This window comes from Protopterus annectens, chromosome 3.part1 (assembly GCF_019279795.1).
Source record: "Protopterus annectens isolate FY-2018-M chromosome 3.part1, PAN1.0, whole genome shotgun sequence".
Taxonomy (NCBI): Eukaryota; Metazoa; Chordata; order Ceratodontiformes; family Protopteridae; genus Protopterus; species Protopterus annectens.
Genome location: NC_056732.1, coordinates 114466087 through 114485181, shown reverse-complemented (window position 1 = coordinate 114485181; position 19095 = coordinate 114466087). Strand labels below are relative to the sequence as shown.

Below are 19095 nucleotides of genomic sequence, written 5' to 3'. Positions count from 1 at the left end.
CTATCTTTCTCTTTTCTTACCCCCCCCCAAAAAAATTGAGCTGTATTGTTAAAGATTTCTAACTGTATAACTTTCCTTCATGCTAATGTTCCATTATTACTGTAGTGTGCCTTTTTACAACATATTTGCTGTTTAGATAGTTTTCTGTATTATTTCACTTGCTTTATAATTATAATTTTGTTTCCTTACAAATTCATGTAGTGATTTTCATGTAACTTGGAGCTTTTCTCCCCGGGCCTCCACTGAAAATGGGTTTCAAGCCCAGTGGACTTTCCCGGTCAACAAATGTCAATAAATAAATGACCTCTAGGTCAATAGCCTAGTGGTCTCCTATGATCCTATGCAAAACTTCACTCCCATTCTGCTGTTTAGAGAAGAAGACAAATAACTGTACAGACTGGTTGCAAAAGCCCTTAGAAGCCAGTTTAGCCAAAAAGGATAAACTTATCCTTGAATATGCTGTCCTGCTAGAAAACTTATACAGCTATTTACATATAAAATCTTGCAGTTCAGAAATCTTTCCAGTTGATCTGACTAACAATAAAAGTAAGAAAGTATAGTTGTGTAAGTTGTACTTACCCTAACAGTAGATGTTAAAATTCATCACTGCTGCAGTAGCCATTGGCTACTTCAGTTACATCCTGCCCAGGATGCACCAACCATTTAGTCCTCAAAAAGCTCTGGCTCCCTCCTTCTCCTACATTCTGCTGACTGGCTAGCCCCTTTGAGGGAAATCAGTCATGAGAGTGTAGACAACTCAGGACTGTCCCACCCAAACAAAAAGAGAAAGAGTACTTGTCCTGAAACCCCAAAAAGATATAAACATGTAACATTTTATCCTACTAACTATAGGAGGATGGAGGACAGATGTGGCTACTGCAGCATTAAGGAACAGAGTAACATCTACTGTTATTTTAAGTGCAACTGTCACAACTGTACTATGTCATCATTCTGACTGCTACAGTAGCCATTGTCTGTTTGGGTTGATTACCCACAGCATATCCAACCTGGGGGAGGGGGGAGGATAAGGGTCCAAGAATCCCTGGAGAATTGTCTTAGCAAAGCCAGTCCTGGCCCTGGAAAAGGAGTACAGTATGTAATGCATTGTAAAATTAGGTAGAGAGGACCATGTAGTTGCCTCCAGAATGCTCTACAGTCCACTTCTTTCTAATATGCCATCAAAGAAAACAAAGCACTATTAGAATGTGCCTTAATCTTTCCTAGAAATAGGTTCATAGGGTCATAGATATATACTAGGCCAACAATCACCAGGGCCTTTATAAGTATAGCCATGCAATCCAACCCAGTTGTGTCCCTATGCATCATGGGCATTTATTATGAGGGGGGTATGTTAGTTAGGAAGTTTCTACAGGTTATGGGGGGGGGTTACTTTGGGCATTACTGTATGCCTCTATCTATCAGAAACGTGGACCAGACCTGGGTTAAATTTCTGATTTCCCATCCACTGGTCAAGGTTACTATTAAATATAGTTAAGGATGGACTCTACTTCACATGGACAGGGAGCCTGTTCCAGAGCACGGGGGATCCTCTCAGACACATACCTGTCTCACCAACATGTCTTAATTATGTTACAAGCAACATTTAAATCCTTTGATCTAGTGGTTCTGATGCTGTTCATTTTGCAGATATGCAAAAGGCCCATCAGAGCTGGATCTGAGGATGCTTTGTATGGTAGGCATCAATTGCCTCTCAGTAACCTGTAGGAGACAGAGCACAGAGATAGGGCTTTAAGGCAATCCATAAAAATAATGTGTTTTTATCTTGGATTCCCCTTGTAAAGAAACTTTGTTGGCTTTCCAACTGTTGCATTTGTTTGAGCAGGTACATGCCAAAGGCGGCATTATACTCAATGATAAGGGCCAAATAAAATGATACTATGAATTCCTTGGATCTGAATGTCATGCACTTACTTACAAGTTGGGTGACATAAAATGATTTTCTTGCTACTCTGGCCACATAATGGTCAAAGACCAGATTACTGTCTACATATGTTCCTAGATCACTGACTACCTGGTCAGCTCTTCAGGGGTGTCTTATTGATGCACTATTTAGCTTGAGTGGTAGTTTTCCCAAAAGGCACTATATTGCATTTCTTGGCATTGAGTTTTACTCTATGACTGTGGCACCAGTCATTTGTTTGTGTTAAACCCTCTTGTAAGACGTTTGTATCATGGAGGGAATCTGTAACAGCTCACAATTTGCAGGCATATGCAAACTTGGTCAGCCAAATGTCCTTGATATTATCCTTACCTCTAAGAAAATGTTAAACAGGAGAGGACCCAGCATGGAGTCCTGAAATACCCTGCTGGTGACTGGTATAACCAGTCTTAACTTTCTGGGTCCTGTAAGCCAGCTGGCAATCCAGTGAGTTATGTAGGGGTTATGCCCATTTCAGTCAGTTTGTCAACTATACCCGAGTGGGGTATTGTATCAAATGCCTTACCAGGTCCAAGTATGAAGTATGTACCATTTCCTCTTATCCGTTGCCTTGGAGGTACAGGCTAACACGGGAGGACTATGGCTGACCAAGTTCGCAGATGACTGCAAACTGGGTGCCATAATCGACTCACCGACTGACACAAGCATCCTCCTAAAGGGTCTCACAGAGATGGATAACTGGTGCCAGAGCCATGGCCTAAAGCTAAATGCCAAAAAGTGTATAGTCATCCCCTTTGGGAAAAACAAAGTGCCCACAAATTACCACATAGGTGGTAATCCATTCAGTACGGAAGAAGTAATTAGGGATTTGGGGACCCAGGTAGATAGCAATCTCTCCTTTGACAACCACGTTGCCAAAGTGGTTAGAAAGACCTTCTATATCTTATCACGAAAGGGTTCACATCTAGATCAAGAGAGGTCATTGTGCCCCTCTACTCATCACTCATTAGACCCATAATTGAATACAATGCCCCATTTGGGATCTACCTTACCCGGCACCTGCAGCAACTGGAAAGACCCCAAAAGTACCTCACCAAGAGGATCAAGGGACTCAAACAGATGCCCTACACAGTTAGGCTAAAGAAACTCCAGCTCTACTCAGTTGCTTACCGCCTACTCAGAGGCGATCTGTGCCTAACTTATAAAGCCATGTCCAACCCAGAATTAATGGACATGCTCCACCTCAGGAAATCCAAATCCCTTAGAGCTACACGCTCCAGGGACTTAAACCTCAGCAGAGAAATAAATAGGACATGCTGGAGGGACAGATTCATATCCCAGAGGCTCCCCTCACTCTGGAACAAAATCCCAATCCATGTTAGGCAGAGCCCCTCAATGACCCTCTTCAAGAGAAATCTTGATGAGTGGATGAGAGATCATAGGGTTACCCCTGGGATCTCTTCTGTGTCCCTACTAGACAGAGGCACAGTAAACTAACCTTAAAAGGGCTATCTTCTGTGACCTACTATACAGAGGCACAGTCAACTAATCTAAAAGGGTGGTGAAAGCCAAACACACTCTGGCTAGGCTTATAAATGCCCTAGGGCAGGTAGCCTAGTATCAACCTATGAACCTATGGAGACCTTCTCAGAGAAGTCCACCAATTTCTAGCAGGAATGACCTTCCCTTTACAAAGCCAAACAGGGGTGGATCCAGTGTCTGATTGTTGCCTATTTCTTTTTGATTATTTCCATGACAATGCATGTCATGGCTTTGCATATTAGACTAGTCAGACTAATAGGTCTGTTGTTTTCTGGGTCGGTTGATGGTCCATCCTTGGGAAGTAGAATAACTGTCACAGTCCTCCATTTTTGTGGTACAAAGCCTGTTTTGTGGCTTAAGTTGCAAAGTGACTCAAGTGGTCTTTGTAGGTCATGCTTCAAGCTATTTAGGAGGCATCCCAGGATACTGTCGGGGCCAACTGAGGTTGTATTTTTGGCCTTAACATGTGCCACCAAGACCAGCTCCCTATTACTAGTTATGAGGAGGGGTTATGCTAGTAGGTATATCATGAGGAGAGGCGGGGGGAGAGGGGGTTGAAGTTTGAGCTGTATTTATCAGCCAGCAAATTTGCTATGTTGCTCTGCTCAGAGAAGATGGCACCACTGACCACTAGTTCAGCACACTGGCATGTTCTGCCTTTGAGGTTTCAGACATAGATGTAGAAGGCCTTGTGGTAATCTTTAACTTGCAAGGCTATCTTGACCTCATAATTGGCCTTGGTGGACTTAGTCATCTTAGTTTTGTTTACTTTAATTACAGAGCTACTTTAATGATGGCAATTGTTCTTTCTGATTTTAGCCATGACTTTTTCCTTCTGTTATATGCTCTATTTATTCCACAAGTGTGGTTTGTTTTAGAGCTTGTTTTGGGCTTACTTCGAGTAAGAACAGCAGCCTTTGTACAGCCATTTACATGGTTGTACAGGGTCTCTGTGAACAATTCTGCATAGGTTGCTGTGAATTTGAGGTTGGGAGGGGCACTGTATTTTGACAAACTATTGCTTAAAAGAATGTAGTATGCTTTTGAATAGTCCCCAAATGTTAAAGGGTATGCTAGGGTTACCAAATTGATTTTTATTTAGAAGAAGACAGCTTTGTAGTCCCACCTCACCAGAAAGGCATGACACTGTTGGAGGGTGCAGAACTCTCCCATATTAGTGTGTACCAGGTCCAGTATGTTTGAAACTCTGGTGAGTATGCACACTATCTGACCAAGGGTATATTTGTTAATAAAGCCAGGAATCATTGTGGCTGTGAGTAGGAGACAGCATATCTTTTCCCCATCTATAGAGGTGTAATTAAAGTGTCCTATGAATAGGGTATTTGGTTTCACAATGAGTTTCCAGTAGGTCTAGGCATGAGCTATGGGATTGTAGGGACATAGAGGGTGACCTACAGCTTACTAGGATATGGCATGGGACTTTATCTATGGTGGTTTGCACATAGATAAATTCTAAGCCATCTTCCATTTTAGCTTGCTGCCAATATAGATTGAGACTCCTCCATGTTCTGTTCCTGTCTGTGCAGCTGATGATTTAAATGTGAGGAAAGCACTAAAGCCCTGCATTGACAGATTACTTTCTGTGGATTTAAACCATGCCTCGGTAATGGCACAGATGTCTGTATTTTTCACAGTGAGGAGAGGTTGTAGGGACACAAATGTCATTGATCAGAAATACCTTTAGGTTCCTTTGGGTTTATTTTCTGTCTCAGTAGGTTTGTCAATATGGCATTGCCTAAAAATGCAATTTGTCAATTTGGCATTGCCTAAAAAAGGATCTAAGGGGTGAATAACATTTTAGCAAATATTCCAAAGCCTATGGGAGACAGGTTCAGACCCATCCTTTGCAAAGCAATGTGGTTTTCTAACAGTGTCCTCCCATGCTAACAGATATTGAATCCCCCTGGAAAGACACCAGAAACTAAGCCAGTTACTGAAGTCAATCATCTTTTGTTTGTACTGTGAAAATCATCCTTGGAGAAGGTGGAAAGATGCTCAGTGCAAAGCACATACCTGCACGAAATGCAAATTCAGAGAGAGATCAACAATGTCTCCTTTTATTTAGGCCAGGGAAGTAAGTCTTGGGTCATTAATACCCACATGGACTATGACAGAATCATATTGGTACCCGTGGTGTAGTCACTTGAGTGCGTGTATAACTTGGAGGATCCTGGCTCCAAATAAGGCAACTAACCGTTGTCTTATCCTTGTTGATTCTGGTGAGTGGGGCAGCTGTGTGTCATACAATGGAGCCCTTATGAAAAGAGACATGAGTACTCTGTCGACTTAACTTATAGGCTTTGCTCTTAGGGCTCAACTGGGTATAGGCTTAATTGTGGTGTTTAGTGTTGGTTTTGGTGAGAGCTTTACGTATTTCTGAGGACAGGTGTTGTCATTTGTAGGTTTAGGAAGTCTTTGAGGCTAGAAAAGGTTGCTTTTTAGTGCCTCAGCATAGGTTGGTTTATGTATGTGGTGGACACTATGTGTGGTGGGTGTAATCTTCCAAATGTTTTACTAAGGTGGGAATAACAAGAAAAGATATAATAAGGAACAACCAACTGGAATTGCCTAAATTGATACAAGTTGTCCTTCCAAGGACATTGTACAGACAAGATAATACCCAAGATGCAAAAGTATGAACAGACTGTGTAGAATCTATTCTCTCTGTCATTCAAATTCTGAAATAAATGAGGGTAATAGATGTGTAGATTCAATGTACACTCTGAAAGTAGTAAGGGCATATATGGAGGATATTTTTTTTCTACATATAATCCTATATGCATGGAAAATCAAGAGTTAACCTCCCCCAGTGTATAGTTCCAACTTAGTTACTCTATTGTAGATGTAACAGCAATAAACCAGCTAGGCTGCCAAGAAAATGAATCTAAAGCAGCCAGAATAGTTGTTTGAAACACAGAGAGAAATAAATGTCTCATCAAAAAGTAAAAATCCCAGTTAAGTATCAACTGAATAACAGGTGACCTTACATATCGACAGAAAAACCTCTTTATAGAACAGCTTGAGCAAAGTCTGAAATGAAGAGGAGTGTCCATGGGCAGACATATTGAAATGGCTGATAAATACCCCTTGCCAAAGGAATAAACAGGCTATAGGATAGTAACACACACAAATGTTTGAGAATCATTGGTAATAATCCCCCAAACTGGGCCCTGGTTATAGGTGAGCTACAAACTAGAAAATCTTCTCCGCTGGTTAACATAGGATTCCTAGTAGCAGGATTTCTTGCCTCCTTTAGTAACTGCTGCATATTCTCATGAAAAAGGTGCCTAAAAGGTATTAGAATTGACTCATCATGGTACTCAGCTGAAGTTGTTTGAGAATGGGGTATTTCAAACTCATCCTGTATTGTGTAAGTAGATCCAATCTGTGAAGAAGCTTGTGGTAATTGCACCTGGTCAATTCCATAAGAATGGAGAAAGTAAAGTTGTGTAAGTAAACCCACCATAACAGTAGATGTTTGAATAATCACTGCTGCAATAGCCAAGGATATAACAGCAGGCCAGCTTCCAAAACTTCAGGGCACCTTCCACACACCCAAACTGCCAGTCTCCTTAAGCTGAGCTGATTAAAAAAGACAAGTCTGGGAGCAAAGTTTGGGAGCAAAGCCCTTCACAGCTTTCATGCCAATGGAGAGAAAGAGGCTGAGCCCTGAAAGGACACTGCTAGGAACAACAAAAAGTAAATATCCACATCCTGGCATAAACAACACACCACTATAGCCTTAGCTGTATGGGTAGGTTATCCTAGCCTACTACATTTAGGAGGTGGAAGGAGAAGAGTCCAGGAGCTCTTGGATAATGGTCCTTGCAAAGTCTGATCTGCACCCAGAAAAGGAATCATGCTTATAGTACCTTGTAAAAGTATGTACAGAGGACTAATTTGCAGCTTCTAGAATACTTCCAGCATCCAAACTTTCCAAAAAGCCATATATGAAGCCAAAGCCTTGGTAGAGTGGACCTTGACCCTTCCTGGAATAGTTTTGTTGTGGTAAGTATAATGAAAGGTAATAGCCTTAGAACATCATTTGGAAATAGTCATTTTAGCAAAGATTACCCCTTCTTCTTACCTGCACAAGAAATGAATAAAAATGATGTGAACATCTGAAAGATTTAGTTCTGTCAAGATAGTACCCGAGTTGTCTGTAGACATCCAAGGTACAAAGGGTCCTTTTTCTCCCTCATTTTTTGGTTCAGGAACGAAAATGAAGAGATGGATAGTTTGACTTAAAGATAAACTTGGATTCCTCTTTTGGCATAAAAGAAGGACTAGTTCTCAAAGAAATCCTGTACCTGGGAAAAATTAGATAGGATTGACTCACCATACGAGCTTGCAACTAAGATACTCTTCTTGCAGAAATCAGAGCAATCAGAAAAGCAGCTCCCTATCAAAATGTTGGCACTCAAAATCCCAGGTGCTCACATGCCAAAAAAAAACAAAAAAATGGAAGAAAAACAAATCTAGAAAATCCCTCTTCTTAAAACTTTTTTTGCAGAGAGTGCAAGCCCCTACTGCACCACCAACCCCACACCATCTGGGGACAAGATCCCCCCCCCACACACACACCACCAAACCAATATATATCAACTCCAAAATTCCCATACCTTGGAGAAAAGGGAATATTCCAAGAAATGGCATCTTTGACTTGTAAGTCCAACCTTTCAGCCATTCAGTCGCAATATTTTGGGACTTGCTGTAGCAGATCCCAACATTTCAAATGAAATTGAAGCTCATTGGTGTTAGGGTGTATCTAACACCCCTGTTCTTGTGTGAGTAGATCCAGTCTGTAAGGAAGTTTGTGGTAATTGCTGCTGAATATTTCCAAAAGAAAGGAGTCACCACAAAGATTTTGAAGGACTCTTTCTCAATCTGCAGAAGTACTCTAGATATTAGTGAAAAGGGTAGAAAAGCATACAGGAATATTCCTGTCAAAGAAAAGAAAAGGTATCTGTCTTCCAGGCCTTCTTGCATGGAGACCTGGAGCAGAATTTTGCCAGTTGATTGTTCAGAAATGAGGCACAGAGATCTGCTTGAGGAGCTCCCCACAGATGGATCAAATTTTGAAAGACCCCTCCCCCATCTAGTTTCCATTTATGAGGGTCTGCCCTTGTCTTGCTCAGCTTGTCTGGTATACAGTTTTGCTCTGACAGAATGTAGGAAGCTTGTACAGTGAAACTGTGCTGTAAAGCTATATCCTAAGAGCTATATTCTAAGCTGACATGACTAGTCTGCAGAGGGGGTATGAGCTGGTTCCACCTTGTTTGTTGATGCACCACATGACTGTGGTATTGTCTGCAACAACCTTAGGAGGTCCTGGGATCCAAAGATGATTCAGAGAGTTGAGTGCCTTGATCAGAGCAAGCATCCCTTTTATATTTATGTGCTTGCAAATGTCCCTGGTGTACCACACACCTTCCACTTTTATCCCTCCTAAAACTGCTCCCCAAGCAAAGTCCAAGGAATCTGTGGTGACTGACTACTTTGGAACAAGGAGGGAGATGGGGAGATCTGGATTTAGGGATATCTATTATCTCCACCAACTGATTTATCTTCTGACAAACCCTGGCACTGGGATCTGAAAAGACAAGGAGTGTTAATGCTGGAATAAAATAGACTCTGGATATAATTGTATCCTTCTCATGTGGAGTCTTGCCAGGGGTATCATGAAAATCATAGAAGCCATAAGACCCAAAATCATGAGGTATTCCCTCGCAGTGACCAAAGTATGAATGGAAAATCCTAGAAATTGTTTGAGATATTAACTATTTCTTCTGTAGAAGAAAAGCTTTTTGTAGCAGCAACTGGCTGACTGGCAAATTAACAGCAATAACAAACACATGCTCCGAAGCTGACAGAACTGGAGTAATGGGTGAAGGTTCAGGAAATTCCTTCTGTAACAGCTCTTAACATTTTCTTAGGGGCTGAGAAACCTCAGTGTTCTCCCAATGAAAACATGGGCATATTGTAGAAACAGTCTAGGAGAAACAGAGCTTGCACACACTGAGCTCTCCTATGAATCTAGCTCAGAAATCTGAGGATAAAACCCTGTATCTGACCCTTCATCCTCCTGTCCAAATTCAGAATCTTGAATCACTTCTGGAAAGGAAGTATCCCTCTTTCTTTTACCAGAAATGACTTTATAAAAAGGATCAATAGCCTGAATTAAACCATGAGCCACATCTAGGAAACTACTCCTGCTTAAGGAAATTTAAGGAGGAGCAGACACGTGTTTAGTTTTCTGTTTCTTTTTGACAGGAAAAAAATGGGACCAATAGTGTTATTAATGGCAGCAGTAGCTTCCCCAGGAATGATCACAACATTTTGATAAAACAGGGACGACTGCCCTGTTCCCTCTCCCAGGACAGACAAGAGTGGCTTTCCCTTGCCCACTGAGGAACCCCAACAGCCACAGAGGATGGGACTAACCTCCAGTTCATAGTGGCTCTAGATGCTAAACCAGAGGGAGCCATGGTAAAAGATGAGTGGTTTTGTGGTACAACTAATGGCCACTACAGATTCACCCACCTGCATTAGGGCAAATTGCTAGTCTGCTGTGATGTCAAACACTGTTTGCATAACATTTTCTTTTTGTAGCTGGAAGAAGGACCAGCCATGGAACAGGCAAATTGTTCCATGGTCAAGTTGAAAATGGTGCCTCTTTCCCTGAAAACAAACAGCAAATGCCAGTAAAAACAAAAACTCTTTAAAAAAAGTCCCTTTTTTACAGACAAACACAGTAAAAAGTACTTTAAAACATTTTGTCAGACCGACAAAGTAAAACAAACACAATTTCTCCTCAGAAAAAATGGGTTTCATTTACTTTAAACAACTTTTAAACTGACAAGAGAAAGAGTGCTCTCATTTAAAAGTACAGTACAGTCTAATGACAGTCCATTAAAACACAAACTCCTAGCTTTAAAATAACTTTGCTGAAGAGAAAAGTATAAGTAATAAAACAAATTATTAAATGAAAGTTGTTTTTCCCCAGAGGGAACTCATCTGCACAGCAAAGGAACAGCACAAGCTGGCTGCCCATCCTTGAAAGCCTCAGAGAAGCATACTCTTTTGCTGTAGTAAATTTCTGAAGGGCTTGGAGCCCAAACATGTCTTGTAGTAAGCTCAGGTAGAGCTTCTTGACAGTTTGGACATGTGGAAGATGTCCTGAAGCTTTGAAAACTGGCCTGCTGTTGTATCCTAAGCAGGATATAGCCCATATAGCTAAGGTTACTGCAGCAGTGATCAATATGATGAACATATAAGGTTGCATGGGTTGTAGGTGGGGCTTTATCTCTCTGTGCCACTAGCAAATGATAATTATGGATATACCTTAATGACAACAGGTGAGTGTTCACTACAGGTAGGCAATCCTTAACAGTATTCTGAATCTAATGCTAAATAAGTCACTTGTACTTCCTTTCTTGAAACATAAAGCACAGACTTTACTAGGACATGCTGATAGCAAAATTAAGATGAATACAACTGATTTTGCTACAGATAATTTCTCATACTTCACAATGACTAATGAAAAATAAACAGTACTACTACATCATTACTTCAGGTACCTTTTTGCACAGCAGCAGGTAGCTGTTGAAGTTTCCAGAGTGAAAGCTTATCAATTTTCTTGAGTAATGCTTCTCTTCTTTGTTTCTCAAGGTTTAAGGCTTTTTCAGCTTCTTGACGGTCGGCTTCAAGTCGGCTTATCAGTTCTGTAATCTCATTGAGCACAATTTTTGTGATCTGCCTGAGATCCAAGTTTTCATTATTTTCTGCATAACAGAAGAATAAAATGCCTAAACTATATGTTACTGTAAAACTAAACTAATAATATAAAGAAATAATGCTCCACATTTTCATAAGTAGTAAATCTTTATCTAAATAAGCTTACGATAGCCACATAACGTAACAAAGGAACTATATTGTTTAGACTGTTTAAGATTTCTGATCTGCTTTCACCATCACCTTTAAACCTATGTGACAACTACTACTAAAATAATTTCTAAAACAATCAAATTATGTGTAGTTGTTGCATCTTTTGGCTTTTCCCGGTTAGGGGTCGCTACAGCGGAACTTCAGTCCGCTAATGATTGGTAGTTGATTTTTACGTGCAGAGTTACCAGCCCTGATGCACAACCTTCTTCGAAGGTACGCCCATTCATGCATGTCTCCACGCAGAAGACACTCTAGCTGAGAATCAAACCGGACAGCGTCTTACTGTGAGTCGACAATGCTACCGCAGCACCACCACCGCGGACTGGGAATATATCTGAAGTGGAAAGCATTAACTGCTTCTCCTCTCTTTGGTGAGATAATTAATGAGTATTTCACATTGGGCCAACTGACAAAGATGGGCACAGAATGATACTGTTTACAGAATCAACACAAACAATGAAGCCAAACCTGTTGAAATACATGTGTGTCTACAACGATGCACAGTGCAATCGAACTGTCAAGCTATTCAGTTTGTGGGAATTCATTTTCCTGCTCTGCAAGAATCACAAGGCTGTTCTAAGTATTTGAATAGATAAATCCTGCTGCCATCATCTTAACATAGTAAACTGTATGTCAAACTGGAATGTAGGAGTGTTTGTCTAATGTTAGATGCATGCTCATTCATTCCTGCATACGCCACACCCAGCCCAAGGGTGATGACAGAAAATTAGTGCCAGTCACCAAAACTTGAACTTCAAAAGAGTTTCTGAACTGCAAATGGATAGTAATTGAGAGACTATGGGAGGACTTTTATTTTTAGCTTTGTGGGAGTGAGTAGAAGTAAAATTCTGCATTGACTTTCAGATGATTTCTCAAAGTGTAAATAAAAATTATGCACTCACCATAACTATGCATCTGAGTTGTCTATTTTCATTCCTCCTGAACGGATGGGTCTCAGATATGACCTCAGATCCAGCTCAGTTGCATTTCTTTTAGACTCTTGGATCCAACTCTTCAACTCCTCATTTTACCCATAATGCCTCAGAGCCCTGTAATACCTCAGATCGAGTTTGCTGCTCAATAAGGAAAGATTTGTTAAAGCCCACATACAAAGAAAATATGAAGGAAGGATAGGGGTTCAAACAGGAATAGTGGTTCCAATATTTCTATCAGGTCACTCCCAGAAGAAAAGGAGAGAGGAAGGGGGGAAGTTGAGGAAGAATGAAAATGGATAACACAGATGCATAGTTATGGTACGTACATAACTATATATCTGATGTTGTCATTTTCAGTCATTTCTTAATGAATGGGACAGAGTCCCCAGTTACAAGAACCTTGGGTGGCCTTCATGGAAGGATATTCTGGAGTACCACAGAACCAAAGGCAGCTCTGCCTCAGGAAATGAGATCTAACTTGTAATGAGCAATAAAGGTATGGGCATCGGACCAAGTGGTTGCAGCACAAATATCATCAATAGAAGCTGTGGACCAGAAAGAAGATGAAGTAGCCATGGATCTAGTGTAGTGAGCTGTTGGAAGTCTCGACAAAGACAAACATTGTTGAGTATAAACAAATGAAATGTAATCTTTTTCCCAATCTGTTGGGGGCAAAGAAGATGGACAACTAATATGTTTTCCTAAAGCCCTTTGTCCTTTGAAGATATAAACGGAGCTGTCTATGCACATCTAAGAGATGAAGCATGTATTTACCTTTATTAAAAAAATTTGAGAAGAAGACAGGTAAATTGATGACTTGACTGATGTTTGCCTCTGAGGCTACTTTGAGCAGAAAGGGTGATTACTATGCAAAGTGAGACTATCTTTGTGGAAAATCAAGTAACAGGATTTTGAGGAGAGCACTTGGAGTTCAGAAACATGCCTTTCTGAAGTGATGGAAACTAGAAAGATTGTCTTCCAAGAAAGAAACTTGAGATCAGACTTGGATGAAAGCTGAAAGGGAGGCTGAGCCAAACTCTGTAATAACAGCATAAAATCCCAGTGTTGAATAGGGTCTTTAACTGGAGGTCTAAGAAAAAAAGTACCTTTAAGAAAGGTTATGCATTACTTGGAAGAAGCTAGAGGGAAGACATTATCTCTAGTATGATAACTGGAAATGGCTGTTAACTGAACTATGATGGTGGAAAAGCTAGCCCTTTCTTGAAAAACTGAAGCAAAAAAATCTAAAAAAGTAGGAATAGGTGTAGTAAAAGGATCAAATTCTCTCTGATGGGCCCAATAAGAAAACCTCTTCCATTTGCTTTTGCAGACATTTCTAGTGGTGATTTTTTGGGATGATAGCAAAATCTGATGAACAGGAGAATAAAGCCTAGGCTCTCTAGCCATCACTGGAATTGGACAAGCCATGTGGTCAGCTTGAGTCCTGGAATGTCCAGGTGTGCTATCCTTGTGAGATAAGAGATCAGATCTGGACTGGGGTCCAATGTCCAAAGAGGACATAGAAGATGAGACCAAAGGAAGGGGAACCACATTTGCCAAGGCCAGAAAGGGACAATGATATCCTCATGATAACCTTGCTCTTAAACTGAAGTGCTTTCTGAAGAAATCTGGGGAACAGAGATAAGGGGATAAGCATAAAGGAGACAAGAGGGCCAAATGTGAACTAGAGCATTTCTCGGTGACTCCTCCCTGGAGGGATTAGGGGAAAGCACCTGTTCCACTTGTTGTTAAGGGCAGAGGCAAATAGATCACAGGAAGGTTGACCCCATTGATGGAAGATCCTCTCTGTCATTACTTGGTTGACAGTCCACCTGTGAGGCATCAGAATAGTCCTGCTGAGCTTATCGGCTAGCATGTTGGATTCCACTGGGATGTGCATTACTGTAAGAAAGCTGGAGCTCAGTCACTACCACACTCTCACTGCTTCTCGACAAAGGGGTAGGAGCAGGTTCCCCCCTGTTTATTGATGTACCAAACCAATGACATGTTGTTTGGAATGCAATTGTCCCCGGAGAAGAGAATTCTGGAAAGCCCACAGTTCTAGGAGGACCACTCTCATCTCCAGGACATGCAAAATGGTCTTTTCTGGGGAACCAAGTGCCTTGGACCATCCATCCCAAGAAATAATCCCTACTCCATTTGGGAGGAGTTCATGGTCATGGTGACTACCAGGGGTGGAAACATGAAGGGGTGTTCCTGACAAGCTTCATTAGACTGTATCCACCAAAGCAGGGAATCCTTGCAAACCCGAGAAAGTTTTATCAGATAGACCAGAGGCTGTAGTAGAATTGACCACTAAACAGCTAGAGTCCATTGAAGTACATGCATATGGAAATGAGCTGTCGAGAGCAAGATAAAAGCCGCAGCCATTGATCCCAAGGCCTGAAGAACCAGTTTCACTGGGGAGAACGGTGTGAAAGACTCTGTCTGACCTGCAGTCTTAAGGACTGTACTATGTGTGATGGAAGAAATTCCAACTATCTTGTGGTGTCCAGGCAAGCTCCTACAAAGTCTAAAATTTGAATGGGTTGAAGATGGGACTTGGCATAATTGACTGTGACCCCTAAAGACTGATATACTTGGAATAAGTAGTCCTTGGCCTTTTTGAGAAGATGCATGGTTGAGGTGGTGAGGAGACAATTGCATAGGTAAGGATACAAGGAAGATCCATCAAAGGGTGCATTGATGAAAGGAGACTTAAAGGGCTCCACAAAGTCACATAAGTGCATCCAGGCATGTCTCCTGACAGCTATGCCTGAACCCACTGCCCATGAGAAATCTTCTGCTGCACGAGAGATTAACCTCATGGAAGCATTAGAAATTGATTGAAGAGTGGCCATCTGCAAAGAAAACTGTTTATGTTCTTCTGCTGATGTGGACTCAGAAATAGACTTACAGAGCTCTTTCATCATGTCTCTCTGCAATCTAGTAAAATGTGCCAAGTAGTTAATTGACTGTAAGGCAAAGGTTGCTGAGGTGTAAACATGCTTCCCAAACTTGTCCATTGCCCTGGAGTCTCTGTTAGGAGAATGAAAAGTAAAGCTTTGTTCATCTAGCTCTTTCTTAGTGGCTGCTGCCACACCTGCAGCATCCACGGGAACTCCCGTACTCCAATGAGGACTGTCTTTGGACGAGCAAGAAATTTATAAGGGTGATGGGGAATGGGTTCCACAATATCTGGTTCCTCCCATGCCTGGCAAGACATGAGATCTCTAAGGTCATCCGCTGGAGGGGTAACCCAATATGTAGATGCACCAGACCTGAATGCTTATAAGAACACCAACTCCTCCTGGTAAGGGGGATCACAAGACCACCGACTTTCTGACTAAGGATCTCTAGAATGTTTCCAAAGGAAACATCTTTTGGTGGATATCTTGGGGACCCCTCACCTTCATTAAAGTTAGTGTCTTTGGTTAAAGATTCCTGAAAGGAATCTATGTACCTCCTTTTACAGGCCCTCTTCCAGGGGACCTCCTCAGTGGGATGATCAGGAGAGGTATCTGAAGATAGGAAACTTCCTGTGAGGGATCTGCCTGGAAGCTCACAGGCTGGCTGTCAGTGAGTGATAAGATGATGAGGCTCAGAACTCAGATCTGAATGAGGTATGGTTTTAGGATCTGAAGATGCAAGAGTAGAATGGATTCTTGGGTGAAAGAAAACCCTCTCCACCACCAGGAAAGCAGAAGGACCAGGAGAAGATGTTGCTAGCCTCAAGGGAGCTGAAACTCCAGGTGCTGCCAAGTGACAACCCTGCCTGGGCTCCTGGAGTGAGGAAGAAGTCGGACCCAAACTTTCCACCACCACAGCTCTGAGGAGAAGCAACAGCTTCAAAAACCTCAGAGCCTAAGCCATTCCCCCAGATCTAGTGCTGATGCTTCGGCTCTGAGACTCATCCTACTCTAGGAGGATTAACACCAAATGAGTCAGCGAAAATCAGAGTCAAAGATGTAGCTGTCTTCAGATCCGACACTTCAACTCTAGGAATCTTTGGATCTGAGGGTTCCAAAACTGCTGGACAGATCAGAGAAGGAGAGACAACGGGATGGTATACAGGCTGGAGGCTCATGTATGCGATAGGAGATAGAGATGGCATTACCCCCATCTGGATCTGAGCCCTGTGGAACTTCCTCATCATCCTATCCACATCTACTTCAGAAAGATTTCAACAGGACCTGATAGATAATGATGTGGAAGGAGGGAGAGACACATTCTTTTGGGTGTCTGTAGTAAAAATGGAGATCAGAGCCAAGGGGAAATGCACTCTGGAGAAAAAAAAAAGACTTTGAGGCCAAGGAGACTTGAGTGTACTCATCGTCAGATCCAAAGATGTCTGATCCAATCTCTTAAGCTGTTTAGCAGGCAGATCCAAAGCCAGAAGAGGTTATGCACACCAGACAGGAGAGCATTTTCTGTGCTGTCCCTGGACTCCAATGATGACTTTGACTTCTTAGTGGGGGTTTGAGCCCATGAAATAGAAGCTGCAGAGGAAGGAGCAGAAGCAGGCAGCAATCCCTTTAGCACTAACTTATTACATCAATCGCTTCAGGTCCAGGAACTGCAACTCACACCGTTCTGACAAGAGGTTTCTAGATGGGCTACTCCTAAACAATGTAAGCACTCCTTGCGGACATGAGAGTTGGGTATCTTATGCCCACAGGAAGTGCACGTTTTTAACCTGTTGACTTTTCAGACATCTTAAGAAGAAAGGTAAAGAGAGTAAAGAGAGAGAGTTCTCTCTCTCTCTCTTTTTTTTTTTTTTTTTTTTTTTTTTTTTGAAATTAGGAAAGGAAAAAAAGGAAGAATACCAGCAATGGTATGTAAGAAACACTCTAAAACAGGTAAGAGAAAATTTAGCAAAAGAGTAAAAAGGGAAAACAGTTCATAGGTAGGTACTAGACTATCGGACCTGGGGCCTATACAAGCCCAGCCAAAAAGGTACCCTGGCTTTTGCCACCCAAGAAAATTATTTTCCTGTGCCACTGTCGAGCAGAGCCACAGAGGTGATCCCAGGGGTGAATTTCCTATCTCCCACCCAATCATCAAGATTTTTCTTGAAGAGTGCTAATGAGGAGCTTTGTTTGATATAGATAGGTAGTTTATTCCAGAGTATGGGAAGTCTCTGGGACATGAATCTATCCCTCCAGCATGTTCTGTTTATTGTGGTGACAAGGTTTAGGTCCCTAGAGCGTGTAGCTTGGAGGGATTGGGATTTCTTTAAGTGGAGCATGTCCAGCAGCTCTGGGTTTGACATAGCTTTGTGTGTTAGGCAGAGATCACATCTGAGTAGGCGATATGCGACGGAATAAAGCTGGAGTTTTTTGAGACAGTCTGCATAGGGCATCTGTTTGAGGCTGGTAATCCTCTTTGTGAGGTATTTCTGCAGCCTTTCCAGTTGTTGTAGATGTCTTGTGAAGGTACATACCAAAAGGGGCATTGTACTCTATAATGGGTCTAATGAGTGATGAGTAGAGGGGAACAATGACCTCTTTTATCTGGATGAGAAACCTTTTGTGATGAGGTGTGCCACATAGAAGCATTTCCTGACTACTGTGGCGATGTGATTATCAAAGGAGAGACTACTGTCTACCTGTGTCCCAAGGTCTCTTATCACACTTTTGGTGTTAAGCATACTACCGCCTATGTTGTAGTTCATGGGTACAGAGTTTTTACCAAAGGGGATGACAATGCACTTTTTGGCATTGAGGTTGAGGCCATAGCTTTGACACCAGGCATCTGCCTCAGTGAGGCCCTTTTGTAGGATGTCCACATCGTTAGGAGTTTCGATTATGGCTCCTAGTTTGCAGTCATCTGTGAACTTCGTTAGCCAAAGACCTTCTGTGTTAGCCTGTACTTCAGTGAAGTAGATACCAAACAGGAGAGGACCCAGGACTGAACCCTGTTGTACTCCACTTGTTACTGGTCTATAGTTGGATTTGGAGTCTGCTACTTTCACAGTGTGGGTTCTGTCAGTGAGCCAGTTGGCAACCCATCTTGTGACATAGGGATTTATACCTAGTTTAGTGAGTTTATCTATAATTCCAGAGTGGGGGATGGTGTTGAAAGCCTTGGCAAGATCTAAATAGGCTGTGTGAACCACCTTACCCTTGTCTACGGCTTTGGTGACTGCTTCAAATAAGTCTAACAGGTTTAGGAGACATGATCTGCCTTTTACAAACCCGAACTGGGTGGGATCCAGAGTTTGGAGATTACCAATGTCTTTGTTTATAAGTTCCATGATGATACGTTCCATGGCCTTGCAGACCAGGCTCGTCAGGCTAATGGGGCGGTAGTTCCCGGGGTCCGAGGTGGATCCCCCCTTGTGGAGTGGGATAACCGTTGCTGTGCGCCATTCAGCAGGCACAAAGCCTGAGGTGAGGCTATGATTGAACATGGTACTTAGGTAGGGTGCCAGTTCGTTCTGCAGTTCATGTAGAACGCAGCCTGGGATGTTGTCTGGTCCCATGGATGCTGTTTTCTTGGCTTTGGAGAGTGTGGTATTTACCTGTGCAGCCGTGATTACAGGAACTTTTCATTCTTCTGGTATAGACATGGGCTCTTTAGGGGGTGAGAGAGGGGTAAAGTTAGCACTGAAACTATCTGCCAGGATGTTGGCAATATCAGTTGGGTCTGTATATTTAGTGCCATTGTGCTGTAAGTCAGAGCAGATCTGAGTGTTGCCATTGAGATTCTTGACATAGCTATAGAATGTTTTGTGGTTGTCTTTAGAAT

The 19095-nt window shown here is 42.1% G+C and overlaps 1 protein-coding gene across 1 annotated transcript in view; it reads right to left on the bottom strand.

The window, feature by feature from the left end:
• The window catches only part of LOC122797638 (coiled-coil domain-containing protein 178-like), a 1250322-nt gene that overhangs the window by 257448 nt on the left and 973779 nt on the right, over positions 1 to 19095 (bottom strand). Inside the window, exon 7 of the mRNA XM_044066183.1 lies at positions 11044 to 11247. Coding sequence (XP_043922118.1) covers positions 11044 to 11247 — 204 coding nt within the window. The remainder of the gene's footprint in view (positions 1 to 11043; positions 11248 to 19095) is intronic.